The sequence below is a fragment of the Sciurus vulgaris genome, assembly GCF_902686455.1.
Source record: "Sciurus vulgaris genome assembly, chromosome: 13".
NCBI classification, from domain to species: Eukaryota; Metazoa; Chordata; class Mammalia; order Rodentia; family Sciuridae; genus Sciurus; species Sciurus vulgaris.
Genome location: NC_136474.1, coordinates 58,075,749 through 58,103,101, shown reverse-complemented (window position 1 = coordinate 58,103,101; position 27,353 = coordinate 58,075,749). Strand labels below are relative to the sequence as shown.

The 27,353-nt window shown below is 37.6% G+C and overlaps 1 protein-coding gene across 1 annotated transcript in view; it reads right to left on the bottom strand.

The window, feature by feature from the left end:
- MEP1B (meprin A subunit beta) overlaps window positions 1-27,353 on the bottom strand; it is an 83,817-nt gene that overhangs the window by 14,575 nt on the left and 41,889 nt on the right. Inside the window, exons 2-8 of the mRNA XM_079109332.1 lie at window positions 22,823-23,016; window positions 7,101-7,145; window positions 6,965-7,008; window positions 5,011-5,089; window positions 3,134-3,251; window positions 2,246-2,424; window positions 398-616 (exon numbers count right to left, since the gene is read on the bottom strand). Of these exons, the coding sequence (XP_078965458.1) occupies window positions 398-616; window positions 2,246-2,424; window positions 3,134-3,251; window positions 5,011-5,089; window positions 6,965-7,008; window positions 7,101-7,145; window positions 22,823-22,901 (763 nt within the window). The 5' untranslated portion in view covers window positions 22,902-23,016. The remainder of the gene's footprint in view (window positions 1-397; window positions 617-2,245; window positions 2,425-3,133; window positions 3,252-5,010; window positions 5,090-6,964; window positions 7,009-7,100; window positions 7,146-22,822; window positions 23,017-27,353) is intronic.

The window sequence follows — 27,353 nt, the reverse complement described above, 5'->3', positions numbered from 1 at the left end:
AACTGAGTCTACACTCCCCTTGTTATTCAAGTCATTAAACCACAACCCAGATTATTTGATCCTGTTCATATTACAAATGTATACCCCATTTTAGCTAAAAAGAGGTTTGAATATCAAACTGGTCCATGTCTGAAATAGTAACTGCTTCAAAACCCTGCCTGAGGTATATTCCTAAAAGGACTCAAAGTGTTTTTAAGATCTCAAGGCCAGACCTTGAGAGAAGAAAAATGCTACATCCAAGTTGGAAATTGGGATCTGGGCGCTCTTTTGTTTTTCTGAAAATCAAACATATATAATCTCAGAAAACTCCCCCCCCCACCCCGCCCAATGGCATAGACCATCATTTTCTTCAACATGGCAGAGGGAAATAATGAGTTTCAAAGAGCTTGTCACATACAGCAGTTATACAGTCGATTCAACTTTTGGAGATCATAGTTACTGAAATCCATGCGTTGGCCGATAATATCCTCAAAGCCTGTCATCTTTGTTAAAATTGTAGGCTTTGCTCCACTGTTGAATGCATTTTTACTGTAGTGCATTATAGAAATGTAATCATAGGGAACATTCAGGAAATCCGATTTTGTGTCATCATGGATGTTAAAATTGTGTTGTCGGCCTAAAAGATACATAAAACATCTTTAATTACTTGAGGTTTGAAAAACCAATTTATCTACTCTATATACTGTTCATTTAGAGATGGAGAATGAACTAGAACAAACTTTACTGCAGTGGATCTATTGTATCTTGAGCATTTAACATCTTCCTATCTTAGAATATAATATTCACACTTGGAATGTGTGATTCCAGCAATTACACTGAACATATCTGAGATTCCAAGTCCTAAGTTGGAAAATGGGAGCCCCATCCAAGGTTCTAAAAAGTGGTGACAAGACAGGATTATGGACCTGCCAGGGCGGAAGTTTAAGTTTCATCTCCACAGCAAGTGGCAAGAAAATTAAGAGGACTTTGGGAGTGGTGGTTCAGATGGGACCTGAGAATACTATAGACAAGAATCATTAGAAAGGATTGAATGGTTAGAGACATTGTCCAGGATTGCTGGAGTATTTGTAGATATCTTTAAATCATGGTGATGACGTTAATAATAATTTATTATATATTTCTAAATTGCTAAGAGTAGTTTCAAAATGTCTTACACAAAACACTAAGTGAGGTGATAGTTGTGCTAGTTTGTTTTAATCATTCTTCATTAAATACACATCAAAATGACATTTTGTAGCTCATAGGTGTATACAGTTACAATTTACCAATTAAAATATTCATTTTGGGGGGGAAGTGCCGGGGAGTGATATTGGTCAAATTATATCGTCATATTGAGTACATGTATGACTATGTAACAACATGTCCCATCATTATGTACAACCATAATACACCAATAAAAAATATGGAAAGAAAAAAATGTTCCTTTTTTGCCCTGTCAAGTGGCACATGCTTGTAATCCCAGCTATTCAGGAGGCTGAGGCAGGAGGATCTCTAGTTCAAGACCAGCCTGGGCAATTTAGAGAGACCCTATCTCAAAAATAAAAAAGTAAAAATGGGGGAGGCTGTAGTATAGTGGTATGGCACCCTGGATTCAGTCCCTAGTACTGAAAGTAAACATTTTTCTTAACTAAAATGAATATATTTAGAGAAGACACCATGCAACTTAGCATCACAGTCAAGGACAACTGATCAGAATTTGAAATCAGATGATCAGATGATCATAATGAGGTGTGCCTGATTTCCAAAGTATATAGATGTCTTATCAAATATGGTCAGATGTTCCTATCCAAGATAAAACTGTGAGAATACTAAAGAGTGAGGCCACAAACGAAACACTTAGATAGCTCTAGTAATCTCTTAGTTTGCAGTCATGCAGCAATATAACCAACTGCACATTTAATTCCTTTTAACCTGAACTAATTTGACTGCAGACTCCTTCCACTGGACACCTGTAAGCATATGTGGGACAGCATTCCATAGGACATGTTTTGAGAAACACTACTTTCTACGTTATATACAGCTCTAAAGCACAGTTCTATGAGTCCTGTGTGGTAGCACTCAACGACTTTAAGGTACTCAGATTATACTGAGTTAGAGGATAAATTAAGACATCAAAACATCAGTGTTTCAATTATTAACCACTGGCATTAATATTTTTAGTCTAAAAATGTAAAAAAAAAAAAAAGAAAAAAAAAAGAAAAAAGAAAAAAAGAAGAAAGAAAAAAGAAAAAAAAGAGAAATGTACCTGGTTTAATTCTGTCCCAAACGATCTTGACATAGTCATCCCGATCAGAACGTGACTGCTCGTGCCAAAATCCCAGCGCGTGGAGGAACTCGTGCTGCACTGATCCTATCCTGTCACAGTTTTTCCCAATGGAAAGTTCCTGCCTCCCTTGCTGCTTGTTTCCTACCGAGGACCAGCAGCTTAGGAGAGTTTACAGGAGAGGGGGGAGTGTTAGGGTGATGCACACTGAGGTCTCCAGCAGAATCCCCACCCCCTGGCCTGTCTAGATCCTTCCCTGGGATGGAGACACTGTGCATTTCTCCCACAGTCCAGGTGAGGCATGAGAAATCTTGCAGGCTAGATCTTTTAGAGAACTGACTCCAACCCTATGTATTACAAAGGAGCAAGTGATTCCCCAGTCAGCCTGGTCCTGCATTTTCCTGGAAGTTTCAGTCTATGAGATCATCCTAGGTGTGCCTGGGCCCATTTACAAGAGCTTCCCAAGGACAGCAATGACTCAGAATGCTGAGCTGCAAGCAAATGATGCTCCCGAGTTCTTAGATAATAATAATTTTAGGTTAAAATTAATTTAAATATATACATGCACACAAAAATGTTTTTCTTTAAGAGGGACTAAAGAGTATTCAGTTACAAGCGGGTGGAAATTCACAAGGTTGTGGAAGAGATGACATTCAATCACATTCATTTTAACACTGCAAGTCTGGTTGCATGTATGAAAACATTATTTTTATGCTGGAGAAACGAGACTCAGCTGCCTTGCTCTACAACCAACAGCAAAGGAAGCCATGGCCCCACCCTAAAGGACAGGGCCTTGGGCAGTTGCTGTGATGCTATTCCTGGGGTACCACAGTCTCCTCAGAACCCTTAGAAGGCTAATCCTCCACTTACCCCTGGCCCTTGAACACTGATATGTAGTTTTTTTCTCCAGTCCAGGGCTTGAAGTCAAGGCATGTTTTCAGGCGATAGCGTTCAAATGCAAGGAGGATAACTCCTTTAGCATTTATTTCTGAAGGGAAAAAAAATGGAACAAAGGCAGATGAGTAGAAGAAAGGAACCCTGGTGTGAGAGGAAGGGGGAGTAGGGAGGGCTGGAGAATGATATTGGCCAAATTAGATTGTTAAATTGTGTGCATGTATGAAGATGTAACAACAGATCCCGTCACCGTGTGCAACTCTAATGCACCAATAACACGTGTAGAAAGAAAAAAGAATAAAGGGGAATACATATATTAAAATAATCACCATTGATCAATTCACCATGGTAACAGGCCATGTAGTATACTGACTATCTTGAGTCAGTTCCTTCATGAATTTCCCAACATTTTATTTTTATAAAATTTAGTATGTAGTGCCAATTAAGTACTATATTCACGTTTTTGATTATTCTTCAGAACCCTTACTTTGCCTTATATTTCTCTGGAGCCCATTAGCAGTGCATTACTAAACAACAGGAAGGGCATTGCTTTATCTCTGAGGACATATACCATAGATCACAGGCAATCAAAATGAACAGTCAGTGCTACCTGCTTTCTCCAAGGAACTACCATTTAGATTTAAAGCCCCACCGCAGAGCTTTTAGTCCAAGGACCTTGAGAAGGGAGGGTCCATGACATAGCATTTAAAGTAAATATATCTGTTCCTATACCTATACCTTCAAAAGTGTATTTTCTAAGAAGAGCTTTCAAGAGGTTTGCAATCAAGTCCATGATCAAAATAGTTAAGGACCATTAGGAGATAAAACATGGTACTCATGGGTCAGAGAGATATGAAGCTCAAAGAAGGCAGAGACATTAAAGCAACACAATAAAAGGAAGAAAAGCTTTAAGGGTGACCTGAAAGGAGAGGCTGACACAAAAGTGGTCAGGCACTGCTTGAAGTGAAAAATGGTGGCCTGCCTGGAGGTGGAAGTGGAGATTGGGAAACGCTAGGACTTCAGGGCCAGACATACCAAGTTCTCACACATCTTCACCTCACGATTTTTTTTTTAATTACTCTAGCAAACAAGGCTTTATTTTTTTCCTTTATTATTTATTTATTTTTATGCAGTGCTGAGAATCGAACCCAGTGCCTCATGCGTGCTAGGCAAGCTCTCTACCACTGAGCCACAACCCTAGCCCTCTTTTCCTTGCTTTTGACCTATGACCTTTGCCAATTTAATTACTCTTTAGAACTTTGCTGTTATCATCAAGTTCAGTGAAGAAATAAAATCAGCTTTGCAGGGATATTGTGAGGATAAGAAGAGATGAAGAGGAAGGTCTTCTGACTTTTTAGTGACCTAACACTGAACTAATAATGTTATTTGTTTTAGGGAAAGACAATGGTAAAAGATAGTGTGCTCTTGTTAAGTCTCTGTCTTGGCAAAATAAAATGTTGGTAAAACAATGCCAGTCTCTAAAGTTTTGTTTGGTTGGTTATTTATGTTTTCACTCATATTTAAAACTTGAATATATGGGGAACTATTGCTTTAAGATACAAGAGTATCTCCCTAATCTTTGTGCCCCTAGCATCTAATACAAAGCAGGCTCTACAAATATGTTGGTTGAATTGATCCTGATATTAATCAAAACACATCAAATATTCAGGCTGAATCACGTAAGGTCTTTTCAGTGTTCGTTTTGTTTACTTTTTAAAGTAAATGTACTCAGCTACACAGTGGAACAAAGACACAAACTCTTAAATGCCACATGAGCCTACCCTTATAAACATTGTCATCACGTTCTGTGAGGAACACAGATTAGCTGTGGACACTCTTAGGTGCATACTAACCCAAGCTATCCTCTAGAACATACGGAATGGTATGAGGCCATCTGTAATTTTCTCCAATGATGGAATTTCTATCTTGTGCCTGTCAAAAATAAATGTGAAAACGTTAGTAAATGAATTAGGAAAAAAAGATCAATAGTTAATCTAGAAATAAATGAAGTTTAAAGCTCTCCCAGCTAGCCCAAACAAATTGTGTGTACCCCTACTTTTATCATAATTAATAAAGTTTCTAGGGAAAAAATTACTATTCCCATCATTTTGTTCAAAAAGTTGAAAAAGAAATAACACAACCAGGCTTGCTTATGCATGCCTGTAAACCCCGCAACTTGGGAGGCTGAGGTGGGAGGATCATAAGTTTGAGGCCAGTCTCAGCAACTTAGTGAGACTCTGACTCAAAATAAATAAATAGAAATGGCTAGGGATTTAGCTCAGTGGTAGGGTACTCCTGGGTTAAATCCCCATGTCCCAGAACCAAAGGGGAAAAAAAAAAAAAAAAACCCAAGTGAAACAAATAAACAACAACAAAAAAAAACAAGAAAGAAAAGAAAAAAAAAAAGAAATAATACAAACAAATGATTGTCAGAACTGAACTATAAATGTTAGTAAATTTTTAGAGATTGAAAACATCAGAAATTAAAAATATACAGGAAGGAAATGATAGCAAAACCTCAAAAATCTGAATTTTACAATAACAGAAAAAGTCACAAGTGAGCTGGGCCAACATCTTTAAAAATTTGTAAAGTTTTTAAATTTTATAATATAAAATGAAAAATATTTCATTCCTGTATCCATCCAGTCAATACATCAAATATTATTCTAGAGAAGAGGAATCCCTTGGTAATAAGTGTACCTTCATGGAACTAACACCCAGAGGGGAAGACAGTGTGCAAGGGACATGGTGTCAGACACATGTAACCCCAGCTGCAGATGAGAGCTGTTTCTGGGGTGCAGGAGGTAATGGGGTAGCTCAGATGTGGGTCTGAAGGAAGAGCAGAATTTTCCCAAAAAAGTCTACAGAATAATTTCTAGGTCAAAGGGTACATGTATTCCAAATGATGATGGCTCTTGTCAAGTTGTTGTCTCTTTTTTCCTTAGGTTTGTGCACTCCCCAATATAATATTTGATAAAACCAGTCATAAACAAGCATCCCTTTTTCAATCATCACCAAATGGATAGTAAGTTCAAAAGTCTTTTTGAATCTGGTGAACAATAAATTATATCTTGTCTTTAAAAAATAGTGCTTTTAATTCATACAGATACAGGTACCATGAATTCAAAACTGGAAATCATAAAAAAAAAAAAAGAGTGGGAAAAAGGAGATATTAAATTCTCTGAGCAGAAAACTTGGAGACATTTCAAAATAAAATGTTTATACATTAAAAAACAGTACTATCAAAATAAAATGTTTATGTCTTCATGAAAAGGAAAGTGCTTGTAATAGTGAACTTTGAAATCCCCATAAATCTGTATATAAAACTACATATGCATCATGATGGCTAGATAAGAATCAGCAGTGCTCTGTATGAACAAGTTTAGGACAACTTTTACTTGGCAATGTTATTTTTAGCTGAGAAGTCACTAAATCTATTCCTTTATGGTAAAAAAGTCTGACTCGTTGAAGAGGCTTATAAATAAAGTTTAATTTTGCTTCAACTAGATTGAATTAATGAAGTTCTACATTAAAATGAAAATGTCCCGTATTGCTCCAATAATAAAAAGCAGTCAGACCCATAATACCAAGACATGTGTGGTGAGTGATGGTGGCTTTAACCACACAGAAATCTGAGCAATGGAAGATGAAGACACTGACAAGACATTCGTTGAGTGGATGTGTCCCAAGATTCTGTGTCCTTAGACCTAGTTGAGCAAAACCCATGCTCTTCCCTTATCCTCAGCCATTGTATAGATAGCTTTCTGCAATTAATCGAAGATTCTTCCTTGCACTTTGGCAACTCACCCCATCAAGTTTGATGTCTCCCTCAAAAAGATCCAGTTCCAAATCTAAACAAAGAGTAAAGAAAAAAAATTTATGTTAGTAAATTGGATTCAAACTCTCTACATAATAGATGATGTTAAAAAAAAGTTGCACAAACCTTCATTGATTTCAAAAATGTCCCGACTGAAGCCACCATCTATATCTTTGACCAAAATAACAAAGAAAAAAATAAGTTGAACATTATGTTTATGATAGCAGAAAACATTTATCAATTATATAATCAAAAGTAAACAAGTTTATTTTGCCTCAGATAAGTGACTGCTAGATTCTGATTCCACATTAATTGACTGATGCAGTTGATTGATTCAACATCTCAGTCAATTAAGTAATTGATTATGGCTTCCCATGAGCCAGACTGGGGACTACAGAAAGGGTTTTTGATATTTACTCTGTCCTATTCATATCCTTTGAATGTCAAAGGACTCAGGAATAAGAAATTGGTCATTCCATATATTAAGTTTTAAAGACCCGATTAAATGACTAGATTAAACATTTAAACAAATGTTTAAAATTGGTCCAACCAGCCCCAATCCACTTGTATATGTCCCTTGCTAATGGTACACCTGAGAACACTCTAGTGAAGTGCGTATGTTAAACTCAAACTACTCTTTTAAATTGCAAATTGGGTAGATAACATGGCCAAATCTCTAAGTGTGCAACTCAGTAGGAACAGACTGTGTTATCAGGTTCATCGGATTTAACACAAAATAACAAAAACAATAGCAAGCATTTATGGGATGGCTATGTGTCTGTCACTGTGTTTGGCCTTCCCTGTACCACCATCTTTTTCTGCTGAGCATATGGACCGTAGAATAAGGACAATGTAACATTCCCTTGCTAATTTGAAAGAGGCCCGTGTTCAAAGATCAATGCAATTACACACCAGTACTCATAAGTGATTATGCATTATGCTTAGAATCGAACGCACCCTAGACTTGTCTGTTATTTCATTTTCCACATAACCTTCTTTTGCTGTAATCTGGAGAAAAACTCAAAATAGACTCACCTATGTTTTCTGGAGTTGGCTGGGAAACAAACATATATATAAAAAAGGTATTATTGAGATGCCCATGATATATATGGTCTTCTTGGTTCCAATTTATAACCAGACATTCACCGTTATTCTTTTTTCATTAACATTATGTATTAGTTTCTGGCAAGTAACCCAGACAGCTAAGTTGGAAATCTAAGATGATCTTTTATTTTATTTTTTTTAACAAATAGACTTCTTGCTTCCACTAGAAACTGAAACTGCTTGTTAAATGAATTCGAAGGTAAAGGAAACATGAAAACAACTTCAAAAACTGAAAAGAAAGCAGAACATACAACTCTAGCCCTCAATGCACTGTTTACCTTAAAGGTGATCTTCAAAAGGATTCGTGGAGCAATACTTGAAAAACCTAAAAATGCATTCCCAATATTGAAACATTGTAATTTATAACAAGGCTTTTAAAGGAAATTTTACTCAAGACTTCATATCTCTCTTAAGATTCTGCCTTCAATGACAATACCAAATAAATACCTGAGGAAAAAATAAATGGATATATTTTGTGATATGGAAAGTATTTTTTTTTCTGAAAATAGTTTTTCCACAAATGACCACTGAAACTCAGACTACATGCCCAAAGGGAAAAAAATGAGTCAACCTAGAAAAATCTTAGTCTGTGTGATCTAGTAAAAAAGCTGAAGAAACTTGTATACGGTAGATGTGGATTGTGTTACTTGCTTTATCGATTAATAGTAATTTAGTTTACCTTCCTGGAACTCACACTATCTGTAAAATATGGTCGATCCCTGCTTTGCATGAGTATTGCAAGAGTTATATGACATATGCATTGTAAAACGTAATGTTGTCACACAAGTGTAAGGTACAATTATATGCAAATACAGCCTTTCTGCCTAAACAGAATCATATGGAGTGCTTTAACACGATTGAGAATGAACTAAGTAGGTTATTACCATCATTTTTTGCATTAGCAAATGCCTCGATTGCCTTATACTATATCCACACACAGCTATATACTCAGAAGAATGCCAGTGAGCCTACAGAATAAAGTTAAAAAGTACTTGTTCCTAATTACGGTTTTTTAAAAAATATTTTTAGTTGTAGATGGGCACAATACCTTTATGTCCTTATTTTTATGGTTGCTGAGGATTGAACCCAGCACCTCACACGTGCTAGGCAAGTGCTCTACCACTGAGCCACAACCCCAGCCCCCTAATTACAGTTTTAATCTGTATTAAATATATCTCTCATTTGCAGTGCTCTAGTTCTTACTCACAGACTACCAGCTCAACATAATAACTGTTATTTTAAATCACACTTCCCTCACCCATTTGAAAAGTTCATTTAAACGTTGGGCTGGCTTTTGGTGCTATAGGAAAATTAGTCTAAATTGATAAAGATGCAGAATAGAAATGCCATGCTATAAAACAATAAGCATTGACAGGCCAGTCATGGTAGCATACTCCAGCAGCTCCAGAGGCTGAGGCAGGAGGATCGCAAGGTCAAAGTCAGCCTCAGCAACTTAGTGAGACCCTGTCTCAAAATTAAAAATTAAAAAAAAAAAAAAGTGTTGACTATGTCTATGACATTTGTCACTCTTTATTCACGTGTCAAGTTACTCCAGCATCAATTCGTTTTTAATTCAGTAGTAAATAGGGAATGATTTTCAAAATTAATACTTTCCCTTTATCAGAAGAAAACTTGTTACATGACAATGAAACTGGAATAAAAGAAGGCATAACTTTATGCCAATTTCTCTGTTTCTCTCCCTGGCAAAGCTGCTTCCCTGTTTTCTTCCAGCCCCTACCTTCAAATAAAAGTAAAAATAAAGAAACTCATTTGAGATTAACATTTTGAAACATAGAATAAACCAAAAACTGAACATTTTTTTTAATGATTGATGTCAAGTACCCCCCAATTTTTCTAATTAGTTTCTATACATTGTTTTCTTACCAAGCCAGAAGCCATGAGAAGGGTGCCCAGGAACAGAAACCAAGGCAGAGACCATGAATCCATGTTGTAGCTTCCAGTTGAAAGTTGCAAACTATGACGTTCAGAGTAGAGTTGACTTTTTAAAAAGCAAACATCATAACTTATAGCCTTTGATCTCAATGATCCATCTTGCAAGTCAGGTCAGTCTGCTGTGGTAGTAACCTCTAATCAAGGAATTAAAGTCCAGTATCTTTAGCACACCTCTGGGGAGGCTTTTTTTCCCTGGTGCCAACATTTAATAGCTAAGTGCCTGGCTAAGGCCTGTATTAATAAAATACATTCTCTAATATATATGTACTGATTCCTACAACTACTATTTGAGCAAAAGAAAATGTAAATTAAATTTCAATCTTGCTTTTTCAAATAATAAACATACATGAACCTTTTCCTGTCTGTATAGCTCTGTGTTGCTTTAATATACACAGTTATGTCTGATACTTTTTAATCATTCATTTGTTTAATAAAAATTTACTGGAAAAAATTAATAAAAAAAATTTGGGAGCTGCAGATGTAGCTCAGTGGCAGAGCACTTTTTCTGGAATGTGTGAAAAATCCTGGATTAGGTTCTTAACATCACACAAAAAAATTGTGGAGTGTCTATAATCTATTGAGTTATTAAATCTACTAACATGCCTAGAAAATAGGCATATTTGATATTTATATATAAAGTAACATAACAGTGACAAATCTCACTCCTAAACTTTCTCATCAAGCAACTATACATAGGAGTTAGGGTTAAAAGGCTGTGAATGGTCACTGATTTTCTAATAAAATGATGTTCCCAACCCATCTCATTTTTGTTCTTCTTTTCTTGAAATAATTTCTCTTTAGAAACAAATCTCCACAGTTTTACTTACTGACAGAATAATAATTTTGAAATACTAAATTTTTTTGCACAGTTTTTCCTTCCTTTCTCCTGTTTGGTCTTTGCCCTATTGGGGGCTAATAGAAAGGATGTGAAAAAACATGTGGCATAGGCAAAGGATTTGGGAAGATGCTTTTTTTTAAAATGTTTTTATTTGTTCTTTTTAGATATACATGACAATAGAGTGTATTTTGACCTACATACATGGAGTATAACTTATTCTAATTTGGATCACCTTCTTACAGTTTTACATGATGTGGAGTTTCATTGGTTGTGTGTTCATATATGAACATAGAAAAGTCATGTCTGATTCATTCTACTCTTTCCTATTCCCATCCGCCTCCCTTTTCTCCATTCTCCTTTGTCTAATCCAATGAACTTCTATTCTTCCCCCCACCACCCTTATGGTGTGTTAGCATCTGCATATCAGAGAGAACATTTGGTCTTTGGTTTTGAGGGATTGGCTTATTTCACTTGGCATGATAATCTCCAGTTCTGTCCATTTACCAGCAAATGCCATAATTTCATGGAAGATGCTTCTTGAATACAAGCAAAATATTCCCACCCTGGGACGGTAGGAGGAGGGTTGAAAAATTAAGTTTAAAATGGTAGGTATAGATCAATCCCTCCAACCAGGTGCCGTGGTGCACACCTGTATTCCCAGAAGCTCAGGAGGCTGAGGCAGGATGATCACAAATTCAAAGCCAGCCTCAGTAATTTAGTGAGGGCCTAAGAAACTTATCAAGACCCTGTCTCTAAGTAAAATATAATAAAGGGCTGGGGATGTGGCTTAGTGGTTAAGTGCCCCTGGGTTCAATCTCTGCTTAAAAAAAAAAAAAAAAAAAATCTAGATCAATCCCTCACTATTGGGGAAGTCTATTCCCTGGCTAGAGTGACAGGGAAACAACACTACAGAAGAAAGCAAGTCTTAGAAAAAGGAAAATAGGTCCTGTGAAGGCAAGACTGGCACAGCAGTATCAGGGAAAGCTGCCCACCCTGAAGGACTATGTGGATGGGAAGAATGCTGTTCTCATAGCAGACTGCACGGGATGGTAACCAAGGGCCAGATGGAGGGGCAGTTTCAAAGGATGCCTGTGTGAATAGATGACACCAGAATCAGATAAGGCCCTCCCAAAGCCTTGGGTCGATTAAGCTTAGGCACAATACAAAGGCTAAAAAATTTTATTGTGAATGGCTACAATTAAATTTCTACCACCCACATGGATGGGTACCTCAATTAATAATTACTTTTACAGACAAAAATGATATTTATGCATATCTGGTTTTGCGAGGTGAAGTTTGGAACTGAAAGACCTGACTGCACTGTGTACATTGGGACAGGCAGCCCTTATCTGAAGTTAGGAAAAGCAGAAGCAGGATGAGCAGCACCAACAGATTCTGTTTTAAGCCCTGATTACAGTATCTGGGCAGAGTCTCATAGAAAATCACTGAGGCAATGCTGGAGCCAACTCCAAAAAACATATTTTGACTACAGTGAATGTAGTGACATCTTTTACATTTCGTTCTTTTCAGGGCTGTCAATGCAATTCTCCTGCAGAAGCTACTCTTGACAGTTCTAACAAACCTCCATCTTCCATCACTTGTACACTGCCCCTTGGAGGCTTCTAGAAGCTTCCCAGTGACATTTGGAGTCTAATCCCAGGAAACGGTCTCTGACTCTGTCAGTCCACCTGTGGTCTTTATTCTCCCAGGCAATCACATCAACAGGCACCCCAGGGCTTGAGACGATAGGACTTATACATTGCTCAGAAATCCCCTGGAATCATCAGGAAAGCATATTTCTCTTAGAAAAGTGATTCTCAAAATCCCCAAAGAATATGAGTACACTCTAGACCTGAGGGTAGTAGACGATGAATATAGAAATTTCTCTAACAGGAAATAGCAGAGGGAGTACAATGAAAGATCCCAAAGATTTTATGATTTTCTTCTCTCAAAGCCCATATTATTTGCAGGGGGAGAGGGGAGGCACAAGCGATTAAATCCGGTGCCTTACGCAACTGAATAGAATCCTTAAAGTTGTATTTGAGAAATAAGAGTTGACATTTTCTGGCTTTCTTTTTTCTTTTCTTTTTTTGGTACAGAATTGAACCCAGAAGTGCTTTACCACTGAGCCCCAGCCCCAGCCCTTTCTATTTTTATTTCAAGACAGAGTCTTGGTAAGTTACTTAGGGCCTCAAGTTACCAAGACTGGCCTCAAACACGATCCTTTACAGCCTTCCAAGTTGCTGCCAGGTATGTGCCACCATGCCTGGCTACAAAACCCATTTTCTTTACCTGATTCTCTCTCTCAAAAAAAAAGTGTTAGGTCATGAGTTTCCCAATACTAGCTCTTCATGGAATCTTATAAATGCTTCTATAAAATATTAAGAAGGTACACACATTTGAATTTAAATGAAACTAAATGGAGCTAGGAAAAAGGAAAAGGATAAATGTGGACTGATCATAGAAATCCCTGGAAACACAAATTCCCAACCAACGAAAGAACTCAAAGACACCTGCCCAAGACAACTGCACGGTCTGGTGCTCAACAGACTAAACACATTTTTTTCACATAAATCTATGAATCCCTCCCCCAAAATTAAATTTCTCACCCCATTTTTCAAAATTGTTGTATACTACTCAGTAGTCAGGGTTTTCCAGATAAATAGAACCATAGGATGTGTATATAGATATTTATGTTAAGGAATTGACTCACATGACTACAAAGGCTGGCAAGACCAACCTGTGCAGAGGGTGGCCAGCAAACTGGAGACCCAGGTAGGAAATGAAGTTGCAGAGAGAAGACCAAGAGTGCAGGCTGGCAGAAATTCTTCTTCCTCTATGAACCTCTGTCTCTTTTTCTCTTAAGGCCCACCCACATTATAGAGGATAACCTGCTTTACTCGAAGTCTACTGAATTTAATATTAAGCTCATCTAAAATAAAACACCTTCACAATAATATCTGCATACTTTTGGTTGGCTACAGCCTAGCCAAATTGACATAAGATTAACCATCACAGTTCCTTCTTTAGCTTCTCTTATTTTCCAAACTCTTCATGATCACTTGTTCATGGGGTCAGACTTCAGGTCATATTTTCATCTCCTAAAACACTTGACTTTACTGCCAGCCACACCCCAGGATGAAGGCAAAGATACTATTCACTATTGTTATGATAAATGAGAACAACACCACAATCTCATCTTCAATGACCAGGAGTAACACTTCACATTTTAAGAAATCAATTTGACTGAGGCAGTGAGGAAAGGTTCTACCCCGACTATGGAAGATCCCACTCCAAACACCTGGATCCCACTTCAAAGTCTTCTGCTGGGAATCAACCCACAAAGGAACAGTGGGGGAACTTGCTGCAATGTCACTAGGTAAACAGCTTCCTCCCACTACCATAGGAACACCAGGTGACTTGTAAAATTGGACAAACCTAATCTAGTTCAGCCGGCTTCATGCTATGATGAATTTACCCCAAGCTGAAATGGTCTAGCAGTGGGCATTAGTTGACTTTGCAAGGGAAATAGTGACATCAGAGGCCATTCCTAAATTGACAGTGGAACTGTGAAAGGGATTCAACTACCTCAAACCCAATTCCAATTAACTGCAAACACCCACAAGAAGGGATGAATAATTCCCATTTTGATTGCCTTTATAATGGCATTTATTGCTGGATTTTATTTATTTATTTATTTATTTATTTATTTATTTATTTATACATTTGCCTCTCCCAAGTAACTAGGAACCAATGTCATTGAAATTCAGGTAGTTGGTACGTGGTAAGTATTTGTTAATGTTTCCTGAAAGAAATGAGAATAAACTATTGAAGATCAATGTCCTTCTATGAATTGTCTTCATAGCCTCTTTCCTCTCTGCTGGGCACATAGGTCCAACAGCCAATAAAATCACGTATTACTGTCCTATACCCTCATGTCCTGTAAGAACTAGTATTTACCACTGTGAAATAATACAACCTGCCAAGCACCAAACAACCTATTTATCGCAAGATCCCTGCCACACTTCATCCTTATCCCTGCCTTTGATGTACTCCCCCTTTTTCAGTTGTTCAGTTCCAGTTCCTATCAGGGCTGGAAGACCCATCAGGCATCCCCCACTTTTAAATCTAATCTCTGGCTTTGTCTTTATTTCCTACTGATTATTTCAGATTTTTTATCTTCCCAGGTGGCTCACACCTCCAATCAGGAATATGCTCTGCCAGGGTACTGGCTACTTTGCCCACGTTCCTGCTTGATGATTTTGTTGAGTCAAATCACACTTATGTGCAAAGTCAAAAAAAAAAAAAAAAAAAGAGTGCTTCCTGAGGGTGGAATAATAGCCACTCATGGGGCCTCCAGTTTCCACTCCAGCATGTAAGATGTTGCCACTCTGTCCTAACAAGTGAAAAGTTGAACAAATTGTAAAGCTGCCAACTTCTCTTAGATCTCTAAAAGAGGCAAGATTACAGGGCAAACTATGACTCCTAAAATTGGAGGGACCACAGGTTAATAGAGAGTCACCACAGAGCAAAGACCACTGCAAGAAATCGGTAGTGGGGTAGGGAAGTTTGAAATGTTGTCAATAAATTGCTGGAGGCTCAGTGTGCACAAGTTGGAGTGATTAAAAACTCCAGGGAAGGACCAGGGATGTGGCTCAGTGGGAAAGCACTTGCCTAGCATATGAGAGCTCCTGGGTTCCAGTACCCACTCAAAAACCTCCAGGGGAACCAACCAGTCCCAAAGCAGCAGTGAGAAGCATGAGGAGTTTTATCTCCATGAACTCTTCTAGATTCTTACAGTGAATATCAGAGAAAAGTCTCCTGGTGATTACTGCAGGGGAGGAGAAAAGAAACCATTTTGAAAAACCCCAAAGCACTATGTTCTTCTTAACAAGGTCAGCCCTCAGAAGAAAGTGCTTAACCAGAACCTAATCTGCTGGAGAATCCTAACTCACATGAGGGAAGGAAAACACCCAACTGCAGCTGACCCTAGCCTTCCACGTGAAGGAAGAGAAATACCCAATTCCAGTTCATTGTGGTCATCCTGTCCAACCTAAGTGATTGGATGTGAGAAGTCTGGGAAGCACATGTGAAGTTCAAGTCCAGAGATACAGGACCACCATAATGCTGAGACCTAATCTCAAGACTGCAGCATGCTTCCCTTCTCCCAACACCTTACCACTAGCACACACATTTTACCCAGTGCATTGTGTTCAGCTACCAAGAAAAAAGACAAGGTGTACTAAAATGCCAAAAATAGTTGAAGAGAAGTTAGCATCAGAATCAGTCTCAGATGTGGCAGGAGTGTTGGAATTATCAGACCAGGAGTTTAAAAGAACTATAATTAAAATGCTAAGGGCTTTAATGGAAAAAGTAGACAGATGCAAGACCAGGTGGGTAATGTAAGCAGAGAGATGGAAATTCTAAGAAAATCAAAAGTCAATGCTAGTCATCAAAAACACTGTGACACAAATAAAGAATGCCTTCCATGGCCCTGTTAATAAGCTAGACACCACTGAACAAAGAATCTTTGAACCTCAATGGAAACCTCCAAAACTAAATTCCAAAAGGTGTTTTTTACACCTAATGAGATTTCTAAAAGGAGAAGAAAAAGAGAGAAACAGAAGAAATATTTGAACAATGACTCAATTTCCCCAAAATTAATATCAGACACCAAACCAGAGATCCAGGAAGCTCATAAAATAGCAAGTAGGATACATGCCAAAAATCTATATCCAAAAAAAGTCCAAAAGAAGTCAGAGGGGAAAAACATCTTACCTATAGAGAAACAAAGATAGGAATTATATCAGAATTCTCCTCAGAAACCATGCAAGCAAGAAAACAGTGGAGAAACATTTCAAGTGTTTAGAGATTAAAAATACCAACTGAGAAGTCTGTATCCTACATTATCCTTCAAGAGTTAAGAAGAAGCAAAAACTTTCTTGGACAAACAAAAATTGGCGGAAAATTTTTGTCAGTAGAACTACTTTGCAAGAAATGTTGGGCTGGGGAGATAGCTCAGCTGGTAGAGTGCTTGCCTCGCAAGCACAAGGCCTTGAGTTCGATCCCCAGTAACCACCCCCCCCCCCCAAAAAAAAAAAAAAAAGAAATGTTGTAAGAAGTTCTTTAGGGAAAAAGAAAATGTTTTAAGTCAGAAATTTGGATCTACACAATGAAAGGAACAGCATCAAAGAAGGAATATTTTAATTGAGCTAATAGACAACAGTTTGTTAAAAATAATAATAGCAATTACTATTTATTTTATTATGTACATATATATATATTTATGCATGTTTACATACAAGTTTTATGATGACACCAATGACTTGGAGATGGGAAAGAAGAATTAGACTTCTTTTGTTAGGGCTGAAGGTTTTGCTTAGTGGTAGAGTGCTTGCCTAGCATGTGTTAGGCCCCAGGTTCAGTTTTGATCCCCAGCACTTCCAAAAAAAAAAAAAAAAAAGCATTTTTTTTTTTAATAAGGTACTCACACCATCCAAGAAGCAGTATTATTTAAAAGTGAACTTGGATTAGTTATAAACATATATTACAAAATGCAAAGCAACCACTTAAAAGAAGCAAAAAAGGTAGCATAACTGATATACCAAGAAAGGAGATTATTACAGAGATTAGATCAAAAAATAAGGCCCAACCATATGTTGTCTACAAGAAACCCAATTTAAGTATGAAAGCACATATGGATTATATGCAATGGGATAGAGGAAAATGCACCATCCTAACAAAAAGAACTGCAGAGTAGCTATATTAATTTCAGACAGAGCAACTTTGGAGTAAGGAGTATTATTAGGGACAAAGTAGAACATTACATAATAATAATGGGATCAATTCTCCAAAAGAGACATAATAGTTATTGATGTGTTGCACCTAACAATAGAATATCAATTGTGACAAAAATTTTAAGATATTTTGAAATAAATAAAAACAACTGATCAAAATTTGGGATGCTATGAAAGCAGTGCATAGATGGAAATTTATAGCATTGAATTTATGTACTAAGAAGAAAGTTCTAAAATCAATCACCTAAGCTTCCATCTTAGGAAATAAGAGGAAGAAGAGGAAATTAAATCCAGAGAAAATAGAAGAAAAGCAGTAACACAAATTAGAGAAGAAACCAGTGCAATTGAAAATAGGAATCAATAGAGAAAGTCAACAAAAGTAAAAGTTGGTTCTTTGAAAAGACCAATAAAATAAGTAAGCCTCTAGACAGGCTAACTAAAAAAAAAGAAAGAGAAAGAGGACCCATTACTAAGATCACTTAAGAAAGAGGGGGCATCACTACAGATCCCATGAATGTTGAAAAGATAATCCATGACATACATCTATGTAGGATAACCTGGATGAAATCGAACAATTCCTTGAAACACATAATTCAATCAAAAGTCATATAAGAAGAAATAAATCTATTAAAGAAATTGAATTCATAGTTAACAATAATTCTCCAAAACAAAAAGCACCAGGCCCAGATGGGTTCTCTGGTGAATTCTACCAAACATTTAAAGAAGAAATTATACCACTTTTCTATAATCTCTCTCAGAAGATAAATACAGAGGAACTACTTCCTTACTTATTTCCTGGGGCCAGCATTACCCTAATACTAAAAGACAAGAAGACATGATAAGAAAACTATGGACCAGTATCATTCATGAAGATGAAGACAAAAACCCTCAACAAAATATTAGCAAATCAAATCCTAGTATATGTAGAAAGAATATGCACCATGATTCAGCAGGATTTTCCAAAATATGCAAGGCTGACTCAACACACAAAAAAGAAAAAAAAAATCTTAAAAACATAACAAAATAGAAAACATGGACCAAAGACTTTAATGCACACCTCACCAAAGAAAATACACAGATGGCAAACAGGCCTATGAAGAGATGCTCTACATCACATATCCAGAAAATGCAAATGAAAACAATAATGAGATGACACTACACACCTAATTAAAATAGCCAAATTTCAGGACATTGTCAATGCCAAATGCTAATGAGTATATGGAGCAATGGGAATGCTCATTGTCAGCAGGAATAAAAAATGACAGAGCCACTTTGGAAGAAGGTTTGACAGTTTCTTACAAAACTAAACATGCCCTTTCTGTATGATCCAGAAATCGAGCTATTTACCTAAAGGAGTTGGAAACTTATGGACACACACACACACACAAAACCCAGCACATAGATGTTTATAGCATGCTTATTCATAATTGCCAGTACTTGGAAGTGATCAAGATGTCCTTCACTTAGTGAATGGATAAACTCTGGCACCTCCAACAACAGAATAGTATTCAATAGTAAAAATAAATGAGCTTTTAAGCCATGGAGGAATCATAGACACATATTACTAAGTGAAAGAAGCCCATTTGAAAAGGTGGCACACAGTGTGATTCCAACCTCATGATGTTCCGAAAAGGAGAAACTATGAAGACAAGAAAATGATTAGTGGCCGCCAAAGGTCAGGGGACGGGGAGATATTAACAGGCAGAGCACAGGGCATCTCAATGACAAGCAAAACTATTCTGTACCCTGCAATGATGAATACATGTCATCGTATATTTGTCAAAATAGAGAATGTACAACATCAAAAATGAACCCCATGTAAACTATGAACTCTAGGTAATAACAATGTGTCAATGTAGAGTCATCAATGGCAAAAACGGTACTACTCTCATGGGGGTATTGATGATGTGGGCATGCATGTGTGGGGAAGGAGGTATATGGGAAAGTTCTATACTCCTTACTCATTTTTGCCATGAACCTAAAAATGCTCTAAAAAATAAAATAAAAGGGCATGGCGGCACACAACTGTAATCCCAGGGACTCAGGAGGCTGAGGCAGGAAGATTGTAATTTCAAGACCAGCCTCAGCAACTTATCAAGACTCTCAGCAATTTAGTAAGAGCCTGTCTCAAAAGTTAAAAAATAAAAAGGTCTGGGGATGTAGCTCAGGGGTAAAAGTAAAACTCTCCTGGGTTCAATCACCAGTACAAAAATAAATAAAAAGAAAAAAATAAAGCATAACAAAAATGTTAACAACAACAACAACAAAAAGTCATACTGGGCATAGTGGTGTATGCCTGTAATCCCAGTAGATCAAGTGACTGAGGCAGGAAGATCTCGAGTTCAAAGCCAGCCTCAGCAAAATCAAGGTGTTAAGCAACTCAGTGAGACTCTCTAAATAAAACGCAAAATAGGGCTGGGGACCTGGCTCAGGGGTCGAGTGCCCCTGTGTTCAATCCCCAGTGCAAAAAAAGAAGAAGACGTCATTTGTCAATAATTTAACAAAAGCATGTAAGCTGAGAGGATCACTGGTTATCACTGGGGATTTGGGTCAGCTAAGGTGATAAGGTTATAGGTTCCTTGTGTGGAATCATCAAGATTCAATTACTCAACGTTAACAACTAGCAGGTGGCACCTCTCTGTGCCCACTACTATGTATACATCATCTTGCTTCTTTTTTACTGCCATTGAGTTTTTGTTTTGTTTCATAGCATTTGATTTCCAAGGAAAGTCACCCATACCTACTGGAATGACAAACACATGCCAAAGTGGGTGTAAACGACAGTGCAACAACAGAAAGAGAACGAAAAGAAACAGGGTCACACAGAACAAGACGAGGCTTTTGTTTTAGGAGCTGACTCTGTGATGATGGATGGGTTCCTAACGTGGAAGAGGGTCCATGGCATTGTCTAAGCAGTAGCTGTGCGGAGCAGAAAATTGACTGGATGAAAGCGAAGGAACCTGGATAGAAACAAAGTCTTTTCTTCCTTCTGTCCTGGGTTCTAGCTTTTAATTCAGAGTGACACCCTGGGCCACTTTAACCACAAGGTTATTGGAAAATGAAAGATTGAATGTGTGGTTCATTCACTGTAGTTAAATGAATAGAAAAGTTCTCCTAAACCTTTGGCTGGATGTGTTTGATTCCTGCTCCTTCCTCTCACATATATATATATAGCTTAGAGTAACAGTCCCTAAACTACTTTGTCTAAAGACCTTTTTTTATTCTGAAAAATAATTGAGGACCCTAAATAAATTTTAACCTGAGTTAAATTTTTGAGTTTAATTTTTATTAAAAATTTGTGGCTAATATTGACCTTATTAGAAATTCAACCAAAAATTTTAAATATTTATTGATTTATTATAAATAGCAATTATAAGCTCATCATGTGTTAACATAATATAACATTTTAATGAAAAATGAAGTACATATTCAAAACAAAAAATAATTAGAAGAACAGCATTGTTTTATGTTTTTGCAAACCTCTTACTGTTTGACTTAATAGAAGACAAATAGATTCTCACATCTGTTTCTGCATTCAAATCTTTGGAACATATTATCATGATTAAAGTATATGAAGAAAATATGGCATGAAAGATAAATGTTGTCAAAGGGGAGGAGTATCATAATAGCTTCATAGATAATTGTGACTCTTCTACCCAAATTCCATAAGCTGCAGTTTCTTGAACTATGTCAATTAACTGCTTATATTTATTACATGCAAATCAGTCTATCTTTCCATTGACTGGATTCTTTGCCCATATGTGATTTTTGTATCCTTTGTCTTTTAGAAAATCCAGGCTCACTGAGATATGCAGATTTTTCAAATGTTGACACATTTAATCACACTTTTTCAGATTAATTATCGTGTTGATATCGTCACCAACCGCATCAGAAAAGTTTATGAGTATCTGGGAAACTGTCAAGTCCACAATGGCAGATATTCTTTTCAAAATTTTAACTTTTAAATGCACAAGCATTTAATTCAACTGCATTTGTTTTAAGAAAGGTATGTGCAAGTGGTCAAGGAAGGAAATACTTATTCCTATTCTGTATCTTGGTCTAGGAAGTTAATTTAAAAGGGAAGATGGACTCTGGGGCCAGTCCAAGTGCAGAAGACTACAGAAAACCTAGTTTTGACAAAGTTTACTGGGTCCCAAAGGGTCTCATAGGGTCAGAGGAAGAGGGAGCTCTGCCACTCAGAACTGCACACTGGGCCTGTGGTGGGAACATGAGTCCGGTGATTGTGTCACGAACACTGGATTTTCAGATCTCCACTGTGATGGCAAGAGGAAGTCGATTCCTCTACAAGTATATTGTGAGAACCCTAGAATCCATGACATACCCAGCTGCTCTATGACTGAGGACTTCTGCTTGGACAGGTGCTGCTTAAGTGCAGGGCCCTGGAGTTGTCAACTTGGCTCTGAATGGCCAGTGGCAAGGTAAGCATGGAGCAGGTGAGATGGGATGCATTGCAGGTAAGAATAAAAGGGAATGAAAAACACACTTCTAAGTTCAAATATCCTAATTTAAGCCACTGCTAAGTATTTCCTTGGAGTTTGCTCCCCAGAGGAGCGTTTGTAAGGGCCTAGGAAAGGAAAGAACTATTCCACCCAGATGCAAAAGATAACCTGCCTATTCTACAAAACAACTTGAAAACAAGTCCTACGTTGTGAAATGATTTGATTTGCTTTAATTATGCTGAAAACGTCTGAGACTGGCTTTACCATAGATGATCCTTTGCACTAATGTAGCTGTGGGGTTATGAGCAAGGGGAAAATCTGAAGAGGGTATAAGTTACATAGTCATACCTTATGGCATGGTCCTTTTATTGAATGAATGTTTACATGTTTGGGAAGGGGGCTTGGTGGGTGGTTTAGTGTGAAAAGTGAACTTTATAGCTAAAGATGAAATAAATTTTAGAATAAAATTATAACCTTCAGGTCAGGAGATGTAGATCAAGTCTCCTGGAATGCTCAAGTCCCTGGGTTTAATCCCCAGCTGGTTGGGGGTGGGGGCAAGGCTTCTAATTTAGGGTACCTCTGGAGCTAAATGGGGGCCATTTGGAGAGTACAATTCAGTCATGGCTCTGGCTTTGAACAGAAGATTAAAAATCAACTGTGAACATCTCAAATATTCTATCAGTGAAGGGCACTTACTTTCTGTAAAGGAGAGCAGGAAAATGGAGGACGGGGGTTCTGGGAGCTGAAGGATCCATAGACTGAGCTTCAGAATCATTCTAAGACTCCAGAGTCATTTTGTGTTTAATAATAATCCATGATGGTAGAGGCATCCCCCAGCCTCCATCAATCTTAACTTGGGTTCCACAGGCCATAGAGAGAAGTCACAGATCCTGTGAACAGGGTAAAAAAAAAAAAAAAAATTACATCTTACTTTCACAGCCTGTCATTAAAATGTAACATTTTTCTTCATTGTGAAGATAGGCAATAAGCCACGGTAGGTGTGTAAGTATCTGTGACTTTGTCATTAATGCAAATAACAAATATTGGGAGAAATGTTGAGGAGTGATATTGGCCAAATTACATTGTTATATTGGGTGCATGTGCAAATATGTAACAACAAATTCCATCAATATGTAAAACAATACTGCACCAATTAAAAAATGTGGGGAAAAAAAGAAATAAATATTTTCACATCAGGTCACACAACTGCTGATATCTCAAAGTACTATACTCTTTGCTACTTTGAAATTATGGTAGTTATTAGACCTACAGAGAGAGCTTGTCATTTAATCCATTAATAAATACATTTAATCCATTAATAAAGAAAATTATTACATCAAAAATCTGTTCTTTTTGCCAACAGTATTTCAATTTAATTGGTTTCCTCTGTATTTTATTTTGTGCATTTAAAACATTATTCTGGGAAGAAATCAGAATAATGAGTTTCATTAGACTAACAAAGAAGTCTATGGCTCAAAAGCATCGGGGTGAGAACAGCCTCTTTGCATTGTGCCCTTCTTCCCTGGTTGGACATCACAGTGAATTCTCATGAAGGGATAGGCTATGTTTTCATGACAGTTCCAGGAAGCAGCCCAAACCATCAAGTCAGAGGACTGTAAGCAAGCTGTTTTATCCATTAGGCACCATAGAAACAGGGCCCAAGGCCAATGAGCACGAACAATGCTGTCTACAAAAATGCTTGAGACAGACCTAGGGGAAAGAAATTATTTGCTTTAAACTAAAAATAAAGCTACAGATGTGAAATCAATAAATGTCTAATTAAACATTCTACCAAATATCATATGTCAAATTCATCTGTCATTAAATTTAATATTCATAAATATTTTTTCATCTGAAAAAAATTACACATCAGATTTTTCTCACTCTGCAAGAAATCGCCAGTAAACATGATCATGAAGGAAGGCAATAAAATGTTGAAATTACTCATAGCCAAATATTTTCAAAAGGAGAATTATAAAAATGTGCCCAATATTTTATGGGGGGACCATATTTATGTATGCATTATGGCATGTTTGAAAGGGTATGCGCGGGGCTCCAAACTAAGTAGGGTGGGGGGCCAGTCTTCAAAGGTCTCACAACCACGCTGACCAAAGTTGGAACTCACTCACTTAGCTCCCACAAGCAGCACGGCCCCGGAGTTTATTTAGGCCCTGGGAAGATTCCCCATATTGATGTCCTCCTTCCTCCCTCTCCTGGCCTTTTCAGGACTCCTGCCACCTTTTCTCAGCCTCCTCTTTCAGCTTCATTCCCTTTTCCATGGCATTTCACCCTAGAAAGGTCAAGGTGTCCAGTTTGAGGATTCCTTCAGGGTTTTTGAAATTGGCCATTTCAACTTCTTCTCTGAAAGGTTGGCTGGGATTTCTCAGTCCAGATCTCTGAACCTCTAACAGAGACCACCTGGTCCTCCGCAAGTTGGCATTCTTTTCTGTTCACTCTCTTGGCTATATTCTCTCCTGGTTTCTTGAAAAACCTCCAAAACCTACCTCTGTTACCTTCTGTAGTGACAAGTTACACTCAGAAAAGAAATGGCCATATATGTCTTTCTTCCATTTGCTTGTTCCCTATTGCTAGCTTCCCTGCTGACTGCTTTCAGACTTTATAATAATAACAAAGTAATACTTTCTAAAATCATTTATAATTATACTATAATTTCAATCTAAAAGTTTTTTGGAGGAGAAACTTGGGGAAAATGATCCTAGAGCTCACCAGGAAAAATATATTCTGAAAATAGGAAAATTTTGAAAACTAATTGATAAAAGAGGTGGGTGTCAGTGGTATATAGGAAGAGTGGCGAGACTTCTTCCCTGCCATTAGGTATTTAAAGTCTAGGGAGACTTGGGAGACTGAGGCAGGAGGATCATAAGTTTGAGGTCAGCCTCAGTAACTTAGTGAGACCCTAACAAACTTAGCAAGACCCCATCTCAAAATAAAAAAATAAAAAGGGCCGGGAAATGTGGTTCAGTGGTTAAGCACCCATGGCTTCAATCCCCAGTACCAAAAAAAAAAAAAAAAAAAAAGTCATTTGAAATTTAAATAAAAATAGTAATAACACAGTTATAGATAGATTAATAAAACAATATAAATCCCCAAGCCAGACCCAAATATAAGAATGTACTATATGCTCAAGATGACATTTAAAACCAGTGGATAAATAATGAGTTAGCAAGATGTCACTGGAATAACTAGATGCATGCGTATAAAAAAATGTTAAAAGACCAGAATAGTAAAACATCAGTGGGAATTAGCTGAACAGAGGTGGGGGAGGGGCTTAGTTATTTTAGACAGAGGGCCACCAGAGCAAAGGAACTAAAGTAAAAAAGAATACCGAGCATGCACAGATAAAGCCAGAGTCCAGGGGGAGAACAAGAGCCCAGCAGAGAATGGTGGCAGACAGAGTGGGAGCCCAGCCAAGGGCCAGCCACGTGGGGCTGAGGATGCCTTGCTAGGCAGGCTTGGACTTGATCCCGAAGTGGATGGGAAGCCGCTGAAGATTTTAAGCAGGAAATTGTCATGATCAACTTTTTACTTTAGATAGATTACTCTACTGTCTGTTTAAAGGATGGATTCCAACAGTTTAAGATTAGAAGCAAAGAGACCTTTTAGGATAGAGGTGCATAAAGAGAAGATTCCAGAAATATTTAGGAATAGAATCCAGATCATCATAGTTTAAGGAAGAAATACAGTAGTCCCCTCTTACCCATGGGCAATAATTCCTGTAACCCCAGTGGATGCCTAAAACAATGCATGTACTGAACACTATATTTAGTGTTTTTTTTTTATAAAATATAAATTTAACATACACAAATTTAACACCATTTCCATCTGAACAAAGTACTTATCATGTGCTGTAACTTTTGCAGTTTGAGGCAGGACAGCAAGGCTAGCATGGTTTTTTTTCTCCCTTTTTTACTATTTCACAGGTAGCTTTGTTCTTGCCGTAAATCTTAGCAACCTCAGCATATTTTTTTTTTCTTTCCATATTAGGTAGAGTACTTCATGGCTTCTCTGGCAGATGTGAACTGCCAGCATCATTACTCTTGCACATTGGAGTAAAATAAGGGTTACTTGAAAAAAAAACAAGCAATACCATGACAGTTGATTTGGTAACAGACAGCTAAGTGACTAACAGGCAGGTAGCAAATACAGTGTGGATACTGTGAATGAAGGGATGATTCACACCCAGGACAGGACTGGGTAGGACATCACGAGATTTCTTCACACTACTCAGAACAGTGTATCACTTAACCCCTGAATTTTTTTATTTTTGGAATTTTTCATGTAATATATTCAGACCAGTTCGACGATGGGTTAACTGGAACTTCAAAAAGTAAACCATGGACAGGACAGGACTACTGTAGATGGAAAAGAGAGGCAAGTCATCAGCAGGATCAGCACCTTTAAGGATTTAGGTGGTGAGAGAAAGGGAAAAAATAGGACAAATTCTTAAAGGAACAGTAGGTATACAAAAGCCGCACTGAAAAAGAAAACCTAGGGCTTGTTGGCAGCAAAGTTGGAGCCAGAGGAGATGGAGAGAAGGGCACAGTGGGAAAACCTGGGAAGAATGGGGAAGCAAAAGATCAAGGAGCAAAAGATCACATCTCTATAAACAGAAATAGAGGAAGCTGCTAACTCAGAGCAGGCAGGTTCCCTGCCCCAGGCTGTCCTCATGTTCAGCTCTCCTGTCCTTGGTGTTACCAGTTCTCAAACTTTCTGAAAAGACAGTACACCTGGCAGCAAGGACAAGCCCACATATTGCTCCAAAAGACTCCGAACCATTCATTCGACATTTCCTGTACCTGCTTTCCACTGGTGGTGTTCTCAGGCTGGGGATAGGACAGTAACGCAACAGATTAAGTCCCTGTCTTCCTGGGAGCGAAAAATAATTATCCAATAAGTAACCAGAGAATGCAATGTCAGGAAGTGGCAAGTGCCACGAAGAAATAGAAACAAGCTGAGACACAAAAGAAGGGTGTTATTCTTTATCAGTAGTCAGGGGAGGAACCTCTACGCAGATGATATTTTTCTAAACCCAGAAGAGACCAGGTAGTGACGAGTTAAAGTCTCAGGATTAGATATCCTATAAAATACAACTATTTAGGAAATGAATAAGTAAAGTACACTAATCTAGGGACATTTCCTACCAGCCCCTGGTTACCACCATATCACAGTCTGTTTCTAAACAATCAACTTTTTAGCTTCCATATGT